Below are 15,730 nucleotides of genomic sequence, written 5' to 3' on the forward strand. Positions count from 1 at the left end.
TATTCAATTTTTAAACTATTTTAACAACATTTGAGATAACCCCCCTCCTTCCCCCTCCAACTTTTCTAAATAAGTTCTCACGAGTTTTTTGAGTTAATCAAGTAAATTATTGATTTATTTTTAAATAAAATATATTTTTTATCCTTTATCATTTTTCATCTCTTTGCTTTCTCTGATCTTGTTGCTACTAAACCTATTTATGGTCACTGCTAGTAACCTTTATCATCATCGCCTTCATGTCCGTTGCTGTCGTTTGCCTCCTCTATGTTTGTAACCGTCGTCCATCACTATCGTCATCGTCGTTTGTCATCCAACGCTATCCTCCATTTGCCTCCATCGTTATCTCTCTGCCTCTTGCTGTTATTGTTGCTTTCATCTTTTTTATTGACTATATATATAAATATATTTAATATATATTTTAATATATATTAAATTAATATATTTAATATTTGAAGTATTTAATAACATGTCTATCATCCGTCAAATTTTAATAGATTATTAGTTTGATTATTAATTTTTTTTAAAATAAACACATAATTATATAACTCATATATTTATTTAAACACATTATCGATTTAAGTATTATTTAATTTTTAATCTTTATATAATTTAAAAGTTATATAACTTAAAAATTGCTTTTAAAAAGGGTAACCAAACACTCTTTGAATATGGAGAATAGCAATCTAATTCTTTTACTATTGTCGAAAGTTTTAATAATAGTATATAACATGACAATAGATTTTAAAAATTTTGGATCTTTTTTTGTTATTTATGCTCATGATTTAGATCTTTCACTTTTAGTCACAGAAGAACCAAGTAAGAGCAAGCAGTTACATAAGCTATCTTAGTTGAAAAATAAAAATTAATTAATTTGATAATACTATTATTTTGTAAATTGATAATATTATCTTTTAAACATGTGAGAGCAAGACGATTATTTTTTTAAATAATAATTTTATTATTTATTTAAATTGGTGGTGGGTTGAGATCTCACAATTCACTAAACACTTAATTCTTCTTTATTTATTTACCCCCCCAAAAAAAGAGATGGCCACCTATTTTCTTTTTTAATTCCATCAACAAAGCTTAATTGAGTTAGCCAACCACCTAAATATTATATGTGAGCCTAATTAAAATTGGCCTTTTTTTTCTTTTACTAATTTATTATTAAATATATATTCTATTGCTATTAAATGAATGATTGTTAGTCACATATATAAAAAGAAATACATTTGACACTATTAAAAACAAATATTATTTCTTTTTTAAAATCTTTTTTATCGATATATCTAATTTTCCTTGCTTCTGGTTGTTATTTTTTATTTTCTGTAATGTTAAAAAATGCATCTTTTTGTTGGCCCTTTAATACGTTGGAAAGGCGGGTGTCAGGTGTGCGTCGAGCTAGCTAAGCGAGTAACGCCATCTCATAAACTGTTTGATCGAAACTGGAAACTAGAAACCACATTGCTAGCAGAATCCGCTGCGGAGAAGAAGAGAATCCAAAAACCATTTCTCCTCTCTCTCTCTCTCTCTCCCCCTTTCTCTCCCTCTCGCTGCATATACATTCAATCCTGCAATCACATTCACGTTCCCATTCACGTAGATACAACCTTTTCTCTCGCTCTATATATATTGCTGCGTGAATTCTATTGCAGATTCTAGCAACAATGGGCTACGAAAACGATCCGTAAGTTTATTCTTTCTCTCTTTGTACAAGTCTGGGGTTAGGGTAAGGTTTCTGATATTCGGTCGGTTTTGGCGATCTTCAGGTACCGCGATGAAGAAGGAGAGCCGCTGATGGACTTCGACGAGGATTTCCAGTCCGATCCCGAACCCGGAGGAGTCTCCGATCACAATCACCACCTCCTCGATGACGACGAAGACGACAATTGGCGCCGCCGGCAGCGTTCTCCGACGCCTGTCTACAATGATCTCGGCTCCAAATCGAAGCCGCGGAAGCGGCTAATCAAGAAGAGCGGGGTGGCGGAGGAGACTCCGGATTTCGGCATTGGGGATCGGGTCCAGGACGATAGGATGTCGTCGGGTGGTGGGAAGAGGAAAATGGTTTCGAAGGATGGTAGCAGTGGTATGAAGAGGGAGAAGCAGTCAAAGTTAGAGAGGAGGGATAGGCATGGGAGTGATAAGGGTGGGAAGACAAGGAAGGGGGGTGGGCACTCGGGAGGGCGGTTGAGAGGTCACAACGGTGATGAGGAGGTCAAGGAGATGTGGGAAACCATTGCTGGTGGTGACTCTGAGGTATTATTGCTTTCAGTTCCCAATTTTATGTTATGGATTGATGTTCAGTTTGTAATTTCCTTATCTTGGTCGTCTTTTTCGGGCTTGCTTGTTTAACTAGCTCCATCCTTTGTGTTTCTGTAGATACCAGGTGCATAATGGCTTTGACTGGATAGTCTTTTTGATGACTAATCTCTGACTTTAGTGACAGGGAGCTATTGTTTCTGTCAGTGATTTAGATTAATAGTCTAATCGCATATATGTATATTGTTTTTTGACAAGTGACTACTATAATTTTATCAGTAAGGGTTTTGTTGTCACCATGCTGCTGAGAATTTGTTGATGTAGTGGTTATGCTGCTGATTGTTCACTTTCTGTTGTTTCCATTTCTGGCTATATATGCAAATTCGTGTGTATTACTTTGATTATATCTTTTAAAATTGGGGCTTGGTAGGCATAAATATTGCCTGTTGGTTCTATGGGGATTCCTGGCGCTCCAGCGACATTCTCCCAATAGAAAGACTCTACTTTGAGTCTCATTAATACATCTGATTATGATTAATGCCATATTGATGCTTTTTGCCCATGTGGCTTAGATAGTTTAATTGCTAAGATTATCATGCTGCTTTTTTTTTTTAATCTTATGATTGAAGACAAAGGGCACCCAGACCCATTTATGATTTCTGAAGGTTTTCTTCTGCAATGATATATATATATATATATATTGTCATTTTGCTCTTTATAAGTTCTTTAAATGGTATAGGAGGATCAAGAAGGTGCTAGAACCATTGATGATGATAACTTCATAGATGATAGCGGTGTAGATCCTGCTGATCGGTATGGAAATGACAATGAACCAAGGTCTCCTAGTGATGCGCCACAGGTTAGACTATCACCCTTCTTCAAAATTTCAATGTTACCTTATCCAATTGTATTAGTTTGTTTCACGTTGAAAGTTTTTGTAAGACTTGAAAGATTTGGCTACAATATTTCTAGGCTGAAGAGGATGAAGAAATCAAACAACTCTTTAAGGGAAAGAAAAAGAAGAAAGGCGAGAAAAGTGCTGCAGAGATAGCATTACTAGTTGAAAATGTAATGGCTGAGCTTGAAGTTGTGGCTGAAGAAGATGCAGAACTCAACAGACAGTCAAAACCTGCTATAAACAAACTCAAAAAGTTGCCTCTTCTTACTGAAGTTCTCTCAAAGTGAGATAGTTTTTTAATTTGTTTCACATGGTCATTTTTCCATTTCAAAATTATGCGTCGTTTCCAATTTTGCCTGTTAACTGGTACAGGAAACAGCTTCAACTAGAATTTTTGGATCATGGAGTGTTAACTCTTCTGAAAAATTGGCTTGAACCCCTTCCAGATGGAAGCTTACCAAACATAAACATCCGTGAAGCAATATTGAAGATCTTAACTGATGTATAGACACACTGTTCTTCCATTTCCTTCATATAAGTAGCAATGCTCTTGTCTGTCTCTCTCTCTCTGAGCTTTTCTTTTTCATATGAAATTATGTTGATACCAATCTGCTGTTCCTTTCATGCAGTTTCCAATTGATCTTGATCAGTACGATAGAAGGGAACAACTGAAGAAGAGTGGCCTTGGCAAGGTTGGGGTCTAATGTAATGGTCAATATAAATAATGTTTACTGTTTGGTCATAGGAGCAACTCCTACTGATTTTTTTATGCAAAGCAGGTTATCATGTTTTTGTCAAAGTCTGATGAGGAGACGATAGCCAACAGAAAGCTTGCAAAAGATTTGGTTGATAAATGGGTAATATGATGTATTTTTTCTTGTCAGCATCCATACATGTTTAGGTCAGTCTTTATGGTTCCAAATTAGATGGGATTTCTGTCCCAGATCATGCAGTATACTAGTGGCAGATGTAGAGAGATCTTTTCCCTCCTTAGAAATAAAATGAACGTCCATTCTCTGATATATTCAGCAAATTTTATGGGTTAAAAAAAGAAAAAGAAAAAGAAAAAAAGATGTTTATCAACATTTGTCTTTGAATAGGCAGACTCTTCCATTTCTTTTTATTCTGCATTTAGCTATCTGCACAAGATTTGATCATGTGGGATTCTTCTCGAATAGCCAAAACTGTTCCCATTTCATTTTATCATTAACTCAGCTATCTTCACTGATGCTTGATCTTATGTATCTATTTTAAATTTTTAATTGAGAAAACTTCTAACTTCTGTAGATGTGATGCCAAACTTTCCTGTTTATATTTTTATCCCCAAGAATGTTTAATTTTGTGCATGGACCTTCTCTTTTGGAAACTTCTATGACTTTTTCTAATCATTTGAGAAAAAATGCAGAGTCGTCCAATATTCAATAAGAGCACCAGGTTTGAGGACATGAGAAACTTTGATGATGAGAGGCTCCCATTTCGGAGGCCACCTGGGAAAAGGTGCACATTATATTACTCCAAATTTTACACATGAATCTTTTGTGACTTAGCCATCTTCATTTTGTTTTTTCATTAAGACCCTCCCTCGACCCTCGCAAACTGTGGAGTCTTGTGTATTGGGGACACCCTTTATCTAGTCTTACTTGTGTGGAACTTGTTGGTGTTTCTGAATAGGCCCATGAATAAAGCTCCAGGAATGGAATCTAGAGATGATGATCTGGACTTGGCTGGATTTTCAAAGTAAGACTTGATCATAATTGTCTGATGGTTCCTAGTGGGGCAGTCAAATTCAATTTGTTACTCGTATGCTCTGTTCTATGCTTTGAATAATTATTTTCAGACCCCTAAAAGGTATAAGGGACCTGCAGGGAATCAAAGTCTGGCCTGTCATCTTCCAGGCAACAAACATCCAGGCCTGAGGCAATGCCGCTGGATTTTGTGGTCCGTCCTCAATCTAAGATTGACCCAGATGAAGTTAGGGCCCGTGCTAAGCAGATTGTACAAGATCAGCGCCGTTTGAAGGTTGGCCCACTTAACTTGAATGATTTGTTTTTATGTTGAAATAGTATTGGGATGCCACTCAATATACCATGTGAACAAGGGTTCTGGTGTGGGAATAAACGCTCCTGCCAAAAGCGTTTATGCCTCTAAATTGTAAAGGCTCTTGGTAAGAGAGTTTATACGGTAAAGCAAAAAATGCTCTTTGTTTATAAGTTGAGCTGTAGGATTCTTGTAATCACTCTTGGCAAGAGTGTTTATGGACCTGCTCTATGTTTGTTGCTCATCACAACTGGTGCCATTTTTTGTTGGTGTTAGAGGTCTCATTATTGTATGAAAAAAAGAAGTGAATAGGTGGTAGTGGGTATGTATTGCTTTAGTTTTGTATATGGTTGTATTGGTATGAAAAGGCTGCCATTTTTGAAGAGATTTGGAATTTGAACAAAAGAAAAGTGGAAGGATGGTGGAGAGGTGGAAAGAGTTTGCTAGTCAGGTTACTTTAAGATAGTGCAAGAGGTTGGTTTAGATAAATAATGAGAGAGAAAGAGAGTTGTTGAAATCTTAAGTTTCTTTCACATTTGGCTAGAGGTGTCAATCTTCATTACCTTTCTATTCCAAGACGAAAGTTGCACCACCTTCTTACTGAGCGGCCTCTACAAATCCATTGATAATGTCCTCTGTTGATTGAGATTCAGACGAAAAAGATGGAGATATAAGAACTTGTTGTCGTTCCCAACTAACCAAGATGCACAACTCAAGGGCTTACAGACTATTAGAGGGAGGGAGGCTAATCAATTTGTGGGGAGTGGATGATACGATACTAGTGTATGAACAATGGCAAGTGAATCCCTTGCTTTGGGTCCTTTGCTTTGTAAACACTCTTGGCAAGAGTGTTCATAGAGCGAAATCTTGAAACGCTCTAACGAAGAGCGTTTATGCTTCACCACATGCCTCGCTCCCAACCCTGCTCTTGTGGCAGTTCACATGGAATAGCCAATACTAATCCGGTAATAAGTTTGAAATTGGTAGTTGGTACTATTATGGGAGATTTTATTAAAATAATATTGTTTTGATAAAAAAAACTCTCTATATTTCTATGGAAAGGTGTATCATCGAGCAATTATCACAAACTATTTCCTTTTTGGTATGTCCCGATATTTTCTATTTTCATGTCCATCTATTTTCATTTTAATCGTTTTACCTTTCCGGAGATATATCTAAATGGGCTAAAGCAAGAGAAAGAATATCAATGGATTTAAGCCAAGTGAAGTGCTTAAAAAGCTGAAAATCAAAATACAAGGGGCGATCAAAGAGAGGTGGAAGGAATATTTCTTGAATTTATTCAATGAAGGCAAGGTTTTATGTTTGGGCATCTTAGTTATTTTGAAGAAGATAGAAATTACATGTTTCAAATACACATTTATTCAAATGAAATAAAAAAAAGCATTGAAAAACATAAAGGTAAAGCAATTAGACCAAACAATATCCTAGTGGAAGCATGAAAATGCATGGGGGAGAATAGGGAACTTTTTGGTTAAGAAAATCATTAATGTGAGCCTTAAATAAAAAAGGACATTGAATGAGTGAAGAAAAAATGCATAGTTCCTGTTCGTGAGAATAAAGATGTACAAAATTGTAAAAATTTATAGAGGGATTAGGGTAATGAGCCACGCTATGAAACTTGAGATGGGGTAATTGAAAATGAAGGTTTTTGAAAATCAATTGGATTTTATGCTTGGGAGGTCAATAGTGGAAGAAGCTATTTTCTTGTTGACACACTTTATGGAAAGGTTCAAAGTTGAAAAGAAGATTTTCATATATGGTATACATAGACTTGAAAAATGCCTATGATAGAGTCCATAGAGAAAGTCTTGTGGGAGGGTGTTGAAGAAGAAAGGAGTTTGGATTGTTACTATTGAAACACGTGTCATGAAGCTGAAAAAATGTGTTATGACGCTTGGAGGATATGGTAAGGCTTTTCCAATTACAATTGGATTGTGCTAAGGATTTGCATTGAGCCATTATATTTGTGGATGAACTCACAAGGATATTCAAGAAGTGCCTTGATGCATGTCATTTGCAAACTACATTGTCTTGATAGATGAGATGAAAGAAGGCGTGAATAATAAACTTGAATTATGGAGACACACATGAGAATCTAAAGGTTTTAAATTAAGTGGGTCAAACACTAAGTATGTGGAGTGTGAGTTCAGTAAAAATAGAAGTGTGCATGATGTTGTGAAACTTGGGGATCAAGTTAATTATAAAAAAAGGGTCAGTTTCAATATCTTGGATTAATTGTTCAAAAGCAAAGGGAGATTATGGAGGATGTTATTTATAGGACTAAGGTTGGATGGATAATGAAGTGGGGAAGTACATCTAGTCTTTTATGCTATTGTAAAATTTATTCAAAGGTGAAAGAAAAAGTTTTACTGGATGGTTATGAGACCCTCTTTGGTGTCAAAATGTTGGACAATTGAGTGCTAACATGTGCAAAGTATGAGTATAGTTGAGACGAGAATCTTACGATGAATGTGCGGATATACGAGGAAAAACAAAATAAGAAATGAGATCATACGTAATAAGTTGGAGTGACTCCTATTGAAAATAAGATGTGGGAGGACAATTAATGATTTGGACATGCAAGAAGAAGCTCTTGTGAGGTGAGTGGATAATGGAAAAAATTTGTAGCAAAAGAGGGAGGGGAAGACCAAAGAGAACTTGGTGGGATGCCCTTAGACATGGCATATGATATAGTGTCCTTAAAGAGAACATGGCCATAGATAGAGATGCATGGCTAGAATTCATGTAGCCAAGCTCACCTAGTAGGATTTAGGATTGGGATTGTGCTTTTTGCTTTACCTTTCTCTAAAAATGGTAGTCTAGCACAATTATAATAACACACTGAAGTCATACTTCTATCAACAAGTTTACCTCAGTTGTGTGTTTTTCTCTTTTTCTTCCTTCTCAATTTTTGGGGATTGAGTAGATATGCCCACATGTTTAACATATTTTAGAAGTGTTCTTTTGCTATGTTGTGTTGGTACTTAAAAGATTTTGGAATGTCTTTGCATTTTCTGTTCTTATAAGCTCCTCCAATCTATCTAGGCACCCATTTTTGACTGAGTTACAAAAATGAGTTGAGTTGAGGCGGGGTGAAGAGAGTTGGATTAGATAAAACTGTTTGGTAAATTTATCAAGTAGAGTTTCAGTTATTAATAAAATATTATTATATCATATTACAATATATTTCTATAATAATATTATTATTAATATAATGAAATTCGAAGGCTTCAACTCACCTCAACTTGAGTTGAAAAAGTTTGATCTGCACGAAACACCTTGACAACTGAGTTTGGCTTCAAACACAACCTAAATTGGTCTTAAACTCAAACACACACGGGGTGTATCATCTCCTCAGGATGTGTTGCTATCACCACCTTGCAGCATACTATGTTTCTAAGAATTTCTAGTGTGTTCACAAAAACTACATTCTTTCTGCCCTCCTTCCTCCTCCTCCTCCTCCTTAAGGAGAGGGCAGTATATTTATACTAGCATCCTATCTAGAAGTAAACATGTGTCGGCTTTAAATGATAAATTGAATTTTATCACTTGATTCCACGTATAAACCATTGGTATTAAATTTGATTAAGCAAACAAGTACTTTTTGCTAAAGAACTGTTTAGTAACACCCACAAATGAGGACGTGGATATTATGCCATCACTAAGTCATTTATGCTCAGTATTTTCTTGTGCACGAGTCAATTTTGGCATGAGCATTGGGGACCTCTCACGCCTACATATTACTGTATATAGCATAGGTGGATATGCTTCCAAAGGTGACTTGATTGTTTTAGCTATTAAAGGCCTGAACTTTTCTTGCTGCTACAAACAGGTAAACAATGTTAGATTTGGATTGGGTAAAATCTGAGCAATATGATTTGAAGCCATTCACCAAATAGAGCTAGCTTATGAATGGGGCTGCCTTATTATTGAATGGGTAAGTGCCTGACTGAGGAAGACGGACACTTCTAAAAGGGTGCAGCATTTCAAACACCAAAACTTTTTGGATGCTTTTGGACAAGTATACCTGTACAATTTGTCCTGTTGTTTGTTATTTATTTATTTTTTTAAACACAACAAAATGAATTCTAGACAAATGAACAATGATATGTGAGTTATAATATATATAGCTGACCCCAAATAGTGGGATTAAGGTTTGATATGCCGTCATCATCTGTTTCTAGAAGCAAACACTCGCCGAAGATTTAGGGGACACTTCTTATAGTGGATCATGCGTTTGTCTAACTAAAACAAGTTAGAATCACATTAAAAGTTTTAAAAAAGTAAGTTTAAAATAAAACAAATTGCAGCTCGGTGCATGATGCCCTTGTTATTGGAATGATCTAGTAATAGTCCTAAACCTGTTGGGAAGATGGTGTTTGTTTGGTTTGACTTTGAACTCATCAACCTTGGGTTGAGAAATTTACTCAATATGTGGAATGTGAATAAGAGTTTCTTGCTATTTTGTGTTAGGGAATGAATCAAGCCATAAAAAAACTTGGAACAAATCGCATACACATAAGACAAAATTTATGTGGTTCGGCAAAGATTGCCTACATTCACGGCCGCACTAGTGTTTTTCACTATTTAGAAGGGTTACAATTACAAGAATTATGCCCACATATTTATAGACGAAAACTAGGGAAAATAAACTCCTAATTTGAATAGGATTCCTAATCTATTTAGGTTTTGGAAGCAATTTCCTATTTAGGGTCTGGGGGCTGGTGTAGGTGTCATAAATTGAATCAGGCTTCACATCTCCAACATGTTGCATTATCAAAGTACAAATATATTTGTAATGGGAAACAATAAAGGATATTTATTGTTTTCATACATGTCCTCAAAATATACATCATTGATTGATGTGTCCTGATTGTATTATTTTAAAGTTGATGAGTCAGGTTGGCTAACTGTATCAAAACAATTGAAGTCATCCAGGGAAAAATTGTTTGCTTTGGGACAGGTACCTTATGTGTGGTTTCTGCAAGTTCTACTGCTCATGAGGAAGTTTTGAAAATTGGGTTGAAGTTGTGCTGGGTTCCTGGTTTGATATGAATCAACTTAACCTGCTAAAGAATATGTTTTTGCATAATGGATGTTACTACTATCATCTAGGTTACAACTAGGGATATAAATGGGGCCCCAATTAACCCCATTTACACGTTTGTTTTTGATAAATTTCTAAATGAGCGATGTACTTATATACCCCATTTTTGTATTTGTTTGTACTTTAAATGGGGTTAATTGGGACCCACTAGGAACCTCTTTACACCCCTAGTTACAACAATGAAGCAACGGGCAGTGGTACATACTTGAATTATGAGTACAAAGAGATGCAATAATAACTAAATAATAGGTATTCTCATGCTTGTTTAATAGTTTTAGCAAATAACTTGGGGGAATCTGTTTTGCACATACTTGGGGCAAAATAGTTTCTAACGAGTGGTAGATGTGGTGGCACTGGCTTGCTTTTCTTGGCTTGTCACTTGTCGTGCTTTCTTAATTTAGGCCATGTGTGACCTGTGTTTTGTATATCAGGATGATGTGCTCTTTCTGAAGTGCCTGTGTCCATTGTTTATTGGCAGATGCAGAAGAAGCTGCAACAGTTGAAAGCACCAAAGAAGAAGCAGCTTCAAGCTACAAAACTTAGTGTTGAGGGTCGCAGCATGGTCAAATACTTGTAGTCAGCTTGTTTGTTGAGTTAACAAGCAGAAGAATGCGTTGCATGTATTCAATAATCTGAAGGGCTCCGGTAATTTCTCTCTGGGATCTGAGGCTTTGTGCCATAAATGAGCTGGAATTGCATATTTTCCTGGCTTCTTGATGGATTGCAAAATTGTCAGAAGCTGACTCCTTGATTGGTGGAGACTTTTTCATGGTTTAAGAACTCTCCTCGGGTTCTTTTGATATCGCTCTATATATTATCCCCCCTCCCCCCTCTGATGGTAATATTGCGGAATATCATTAAGCTGCTGTCAGTGATGGTTATGGTGGAACAAAAAGGTTTCTTTTCCAATAAAGTGTGATACTTTTTTTTTAAATATATAGTGTATTTTGAGGCCTTTTATGGCATGTTGACTGGCAGATGGGCCTTCTTAGGTACTGTAAAAGGAAAACAATTATGGGCTTGCTGATGAAAATAAGGAAGTTTATTTATTGTATCTAATTGCTAAATATTGGTGCAGCTGCAGCTTCCATTCTGATTACTTTTATCTTTTCTAGATGATTGGATAATTCCAATTCTCTTTCTTTTCTTCTATAGTATACTGTAGCCTCAGATCTTTCACGGACTGACTTTGTGGAGGTTAAGATCTATTTTTTTTGGTCTGAACAGGGGGTTGAGATGATGTGTATTCCTAGCATCACCGACCATTAGTCAAATGAAACTGTGAGGACTTTGTTTAGCTTTATCTTGTGGGCTATGGTCAGGAATTGAAGCCAGAATTCAAACAAATTTAATACACAGATTTGCTCAATTTTTTTTTTTAATTTTTTGGCACCATCTAAGACCTGTGATTGTTGTTATTATATTTCTCTATTTGTTTGTCATCAAGATTTACTTGTTTCTATAGCTCACAACATAGGTGCACCCTGTTATGTGGCATTTGACAAAAGACAGCTCTGGACTAGGATTAGAAACTGATTCTATATACACAGATGCGCATTGAGATGGTGAAGCCGAAAATGAAAAAGTTCAGTCCGAAATTAAAAAAAAAGGGGGTAAAATTCTAAATTTGCCACCTACTATTAAAATTCAAAATATATGTAGGAACCTATGTAGATGACTAAATTATATATGCCAGAAGATTAGTGGTCTTGAGAAATTGCATTTCCTAATACAATTTAGACTAATAATTTTAGTTTTTTTTATCATAATTAAGTACAATATACATCTCAAAAGTACAATAAAATTTAATAGTAAAATATTAAAATACAACTATTGAAATATAATAATACAAATCAACTACCAATAAAAAGTTGGAGAGAAAATTCTAAAGAAAACTTGTCCACAAAAACATTGTGATTTATTTAGTTAGTGGCACCATCACCGTATATCAACTGCCTCAAAATCTTTTACTGTACGGTGATGTCTTCATCCTCCCCCACCTCCACTCCACCCCCACTGGTGCATCTCATGGTGCCATACCCTATAGCCGCTAGGACAATATGTGCAAGGTGTAGCGTGAAAGCCAAGGTGAATGATTCTTACCGAGTTTGCATGCACCGACCCATAGAAATCCTCAATCCCACAATTACCTAAAATTGCCTCCCAGAGCATATAGTTCTGGCAATTATCCTTACTTGGATGACAAGGAGGAGGAGTTGCCTTTATCCCATTACAGAACTCGCATTCCCCACTGGAACAAGGAAGAACTGCCATTCCATTACACTTATCGCAATCCAAACTGCAATAAGTAGGAATTTCGTTTCCATATTCATTGGGATGGATTTGTTGGGATTGACCGTTGCCCTTCTTTTCTTCTTCCTCCTCCTTGTATACAAGGCGAGCGCCAACGTCGTCATTCACTTGAAAAGCTTGACTTGTAATGTAACAACTCGAATGTTCAGCTCATCGCCACATTCCAACTGATGGCGCTCAAACTTCCAATAAATTAACCACATCAAGTACTCATCAGCTCCTGGAATGCCTCAAACTTGTGGGCAGTAGCTCTGTTTCAAATGCTTTGTTGTATTACTAAAAATTGTGCGTAGTCCCCCATCATATGTGTGATTAATGAGATTAAAATCCTCTCTATGTATATATGTATGTATGTATGTATGTATGCATACATGTGTATGTATCAACAAAAAGAAGAATAAAAATACGATAAAACCCATAACTCCACCAATACCAAAATGCTCTCGAAGGGCAAACTAAGTGTTTATCACACCAATCAAGTCCAAGGAATGTTCGAACGTGCTGCAAGGAAAAAGACTTGGTCAACATGTTAGTTGGGTTATCTTTAGTACAAATTTTTTTCACAATGATGTTTGCTTGAGCAATAACATCTCTTACAAAATGATACTAAATCTTGATGTGCTTTATCTTTCCATGGAACATCTGATCCTTAATCAAGTGAATAGCACTTTGATTATCAAACATGCACCTTTTGATCCCAATTGAGCTCACCACACAAGCTTCTAAGCTAAATAGCTTCTTTGATAGTCTCAGTTATTGCTATATATTTTGCTTTTGTAGTGGACAAAGTAACTATGGATTGCAAAGTTGACTTCCAACTGATAGGCAAACAAAACACATAACTTGTGAGTAACCTTTTTTTTTTTATTAAGATTACCAGCAAAGTCTAAGTCAACATAGCCAACCAAATTGCTATCATAAGTCCCAAACACCAAACAAGTATCAATAGCTTCAAGTATTTTAAAACCCATTTTACTACTTGCTAGTAAACTTTCTAAGGGTTTTCCATGTACTTACTAACAAGATTGACCGCATTTGAAAATTCAAGACTGAAACATGAACCATGTAATTTCTATCTCCATCAGTCAATGATGATAGAGATGTTGAAAGTCGAAAATAAGTAGCAAGGGCATACTGACAAGTTTGGGGCATCTTCATGCCAAAACGATTTAATCCTCTCAACATATTTCAGTTGCGTCAATAACAACTTACTTGCTTTCTTGTCCTCATGAATCTCCATCCTAAGTATTTTCTTAGTTGCTCCTAAATCTTTAATTTCAAATTCGAGATTCAACTGTGCTTTGAGCTTCTAAACTTTAGACATATCTTTAGCAGCAATTAGTATATCATCCACATATAGTAGCAAGTATATAGATGATCTAATTGTACCCCTTAGCAATAAGCCTTGCCTTGAATATGAAATTTTCAACACCAAGAGTTCCTTCTTTCCTCTTAAAGACCCATTTGCAACCAACTATCATTTTTGTAATACCCCATGTTTAGATACGGGTACCACGTAATTTTAATAAGTTAGAATACCGAAAAATTGGCTTGATAGCAATTATAAGTACCGAATCAACTGTAGGGAATGCCTCGGAGTGAAAATGTCTAAGAAAAATGATATGGTCTCGATGTGCGTTCCGAGTTAGGATTTATGGTATCAAAAGAAATAGGATCGGGAACAGTTTTCGGTACAACTAAAATACAGTTGCCATTTAGGCTGTAAAACCGAATTGTCGTAAGGGACTCTCGAAAAATCAACGGAACCCTAGGGGGGCTTCGGTTTTGCGTGATGAGCAACCCTTCAGTAGTTTCGAGACGAAACAAAGGTCCTGAGAAGACGCAAAGGCAAAATCGTCTATATCGAGTAAAATTTAAGTTATTAATTGTGAATTTTTGGTATTGTAATGCAAATTAAATTGAGGTTTAAGAGTATAGTTGCAATAAAGAAATTTCCTAAGTGATATTAATAAAATTGAGGATTAATGTGTAATTTTCTATATCTATTAATGTAATATATAATATATATTAGTATATATATATATATATATAGGCGTGCAGTGTGTGCGTGTGCAATGGCCGCCCACCCCTCTGCAAATCTAAACCCATTCCCTGCAAAAAAAAAAATCTAAATCTCCATGCCTCTGCAAGATTTTTGCAACGCCGCTCTGCAAAATTTGGAAAGCTTCGCACGCAATAGGTGATGGCGAGATGATACTGACAGTGAGATGGGGGAGCATTCGGTTGCCTATAAATAGACAGTGAGCTTGATCGAAGAAAGGCAGCAAAGTGAATGAGGGTCGAGAGCAATGCGAAAGGGAGATCGAGAGAGAGGGAGAGAGCGAGAGCTGAAGCCAAATGGTGGCTGAAGGAAGCAACAGCAAACGGCCATGGCCGTGAACAGCAAGCCACAGCCATGGCAACTCGGTTGAAGGCGAGCAGGGGGGCACGACAGCATCCAGCAAGGTCGGTAGGGTCATTGGAGGCTCGGGAAGCGGCCGGAAGCTGCAAGCCGCGGCCATGGCAGCGAGCTCCAGCTGCAGCAGGGCCGCACCAACGGTGGCCAACAGCGGTCGCGAATGACTGCCAGCGGCGGCGCAGCAGCAGGGGAAGTCGGCGGAGGCCAGTGAGGGCGATTGCGACGGCCGGCGGAGCTCGGCCATGCGCCTATGGCAGCAACCGCGTGCAGGAAGGAGAAGAAGAAGAAGAAGAAGAAGAAGAAGAAGAAGAGAAGGAAGAAGAAAAAGAGAAGAAGAAGAAAGAAAGAAAAGAATGAGGAAGAAAAGAAGAAGCTACAGGCGCATGGCAGGGGCGGGAGGAGGAAGAAGATGGTGGAGAAGAAGAGAAGAAATAAAAGAAAAAGAAGAAAGAAAAAGAAAAGAAAGAAAAGAAAAGAAAAGAAAGAAAAAGAAAAAAAAGAGAGGAAAAATTCTCGGAAAAATACCAAAAAATAGGATTTGGTGATTTACTAATATTCTGGAGATTTTGGGAGAAAGAATGGTTCGAGCACGTATTTCAAGGATATGACACGCATACAGAGGAAGCCGAAGAAGCTAAGTTAAGGTAAGTAAAATGTTTTAGAAAATTTAAAAAAT

General features: G+C 36.7%; 1 protein-coding gene across 1 annotated transcript; it reads left to right on the forward strand.

The window, feature by feature from the left end:
* The first annotated feature begins 1,402 nt into the window (after positions 1-1,402).
* LOC127812926 (protein IWS1 homolog 1-like) lies at positions 1,403-11,389 on the forward strand. The gene is made up of 11 exons (XM_052353519.1): positions 1,403-1,687; positions 1,770-2,256; positions 2,999-3,118; positions 3,232-3,440; positions 3,530-3,659; positions 3,787-3,849; positions 3,937-4,014; positions 4,563-4,654; positions 4,829-4,894; positions 5,023-5,176; positions 10,801-11,389. The coding sequence occupies exons 1-11, from the start codon at positions 1,668-1,670 to the stop codon at positions 10,897-10,899; spliced, it is 1,518 nt and encodes a 505-aa protein (XP_052209479.1). The 5' UTR covers positions 1,403-1,667; the 3' UTR covers positions 10,900-11,389.
* The last annotated feature ends 4,341 nt before the right edge of the window (positions 11,390-15,730 follow it).

This window comes from Diospyros lotus, chromosome 11 (genome assembly GCF_014633365.1).
Source record: "Diospyros lotus cultivar Yz01 chromosome 11, ASM1463336v1, whole genome shotgun sequence".
In the NCBI taxonomy this organism is placed as follows: Eukaryota; Viridiplantae; Streptophyta; class Magnoliopsida; order Ericales; family Ebenaceae; genus Diospyros; species Diospyros lotus.

Excerpts from the sequence above, each read along its gene's own strand:
- LOC127812926 (XM_052353519.1), top strand. The coding sequence starts at position 1,668 with ATGGGCTACGAAAACGATCC. Across the intron at positions 4,895-5,022 it reads GACTTGGCTGGATTTTCAAA|GGAATCAAAGTCTGGCCTGT; the intron begins GTAAGACTTGAT and ends AGGGACCTGCAG. Across the intron at positions 5,177-10,800 it reads AAGATCAGCGCCGTTTGAAG|ATGCAGAAGAAGCTGCAACA; the intron begins GTTGGCCCACTT and ends GTTTATTGGCAG.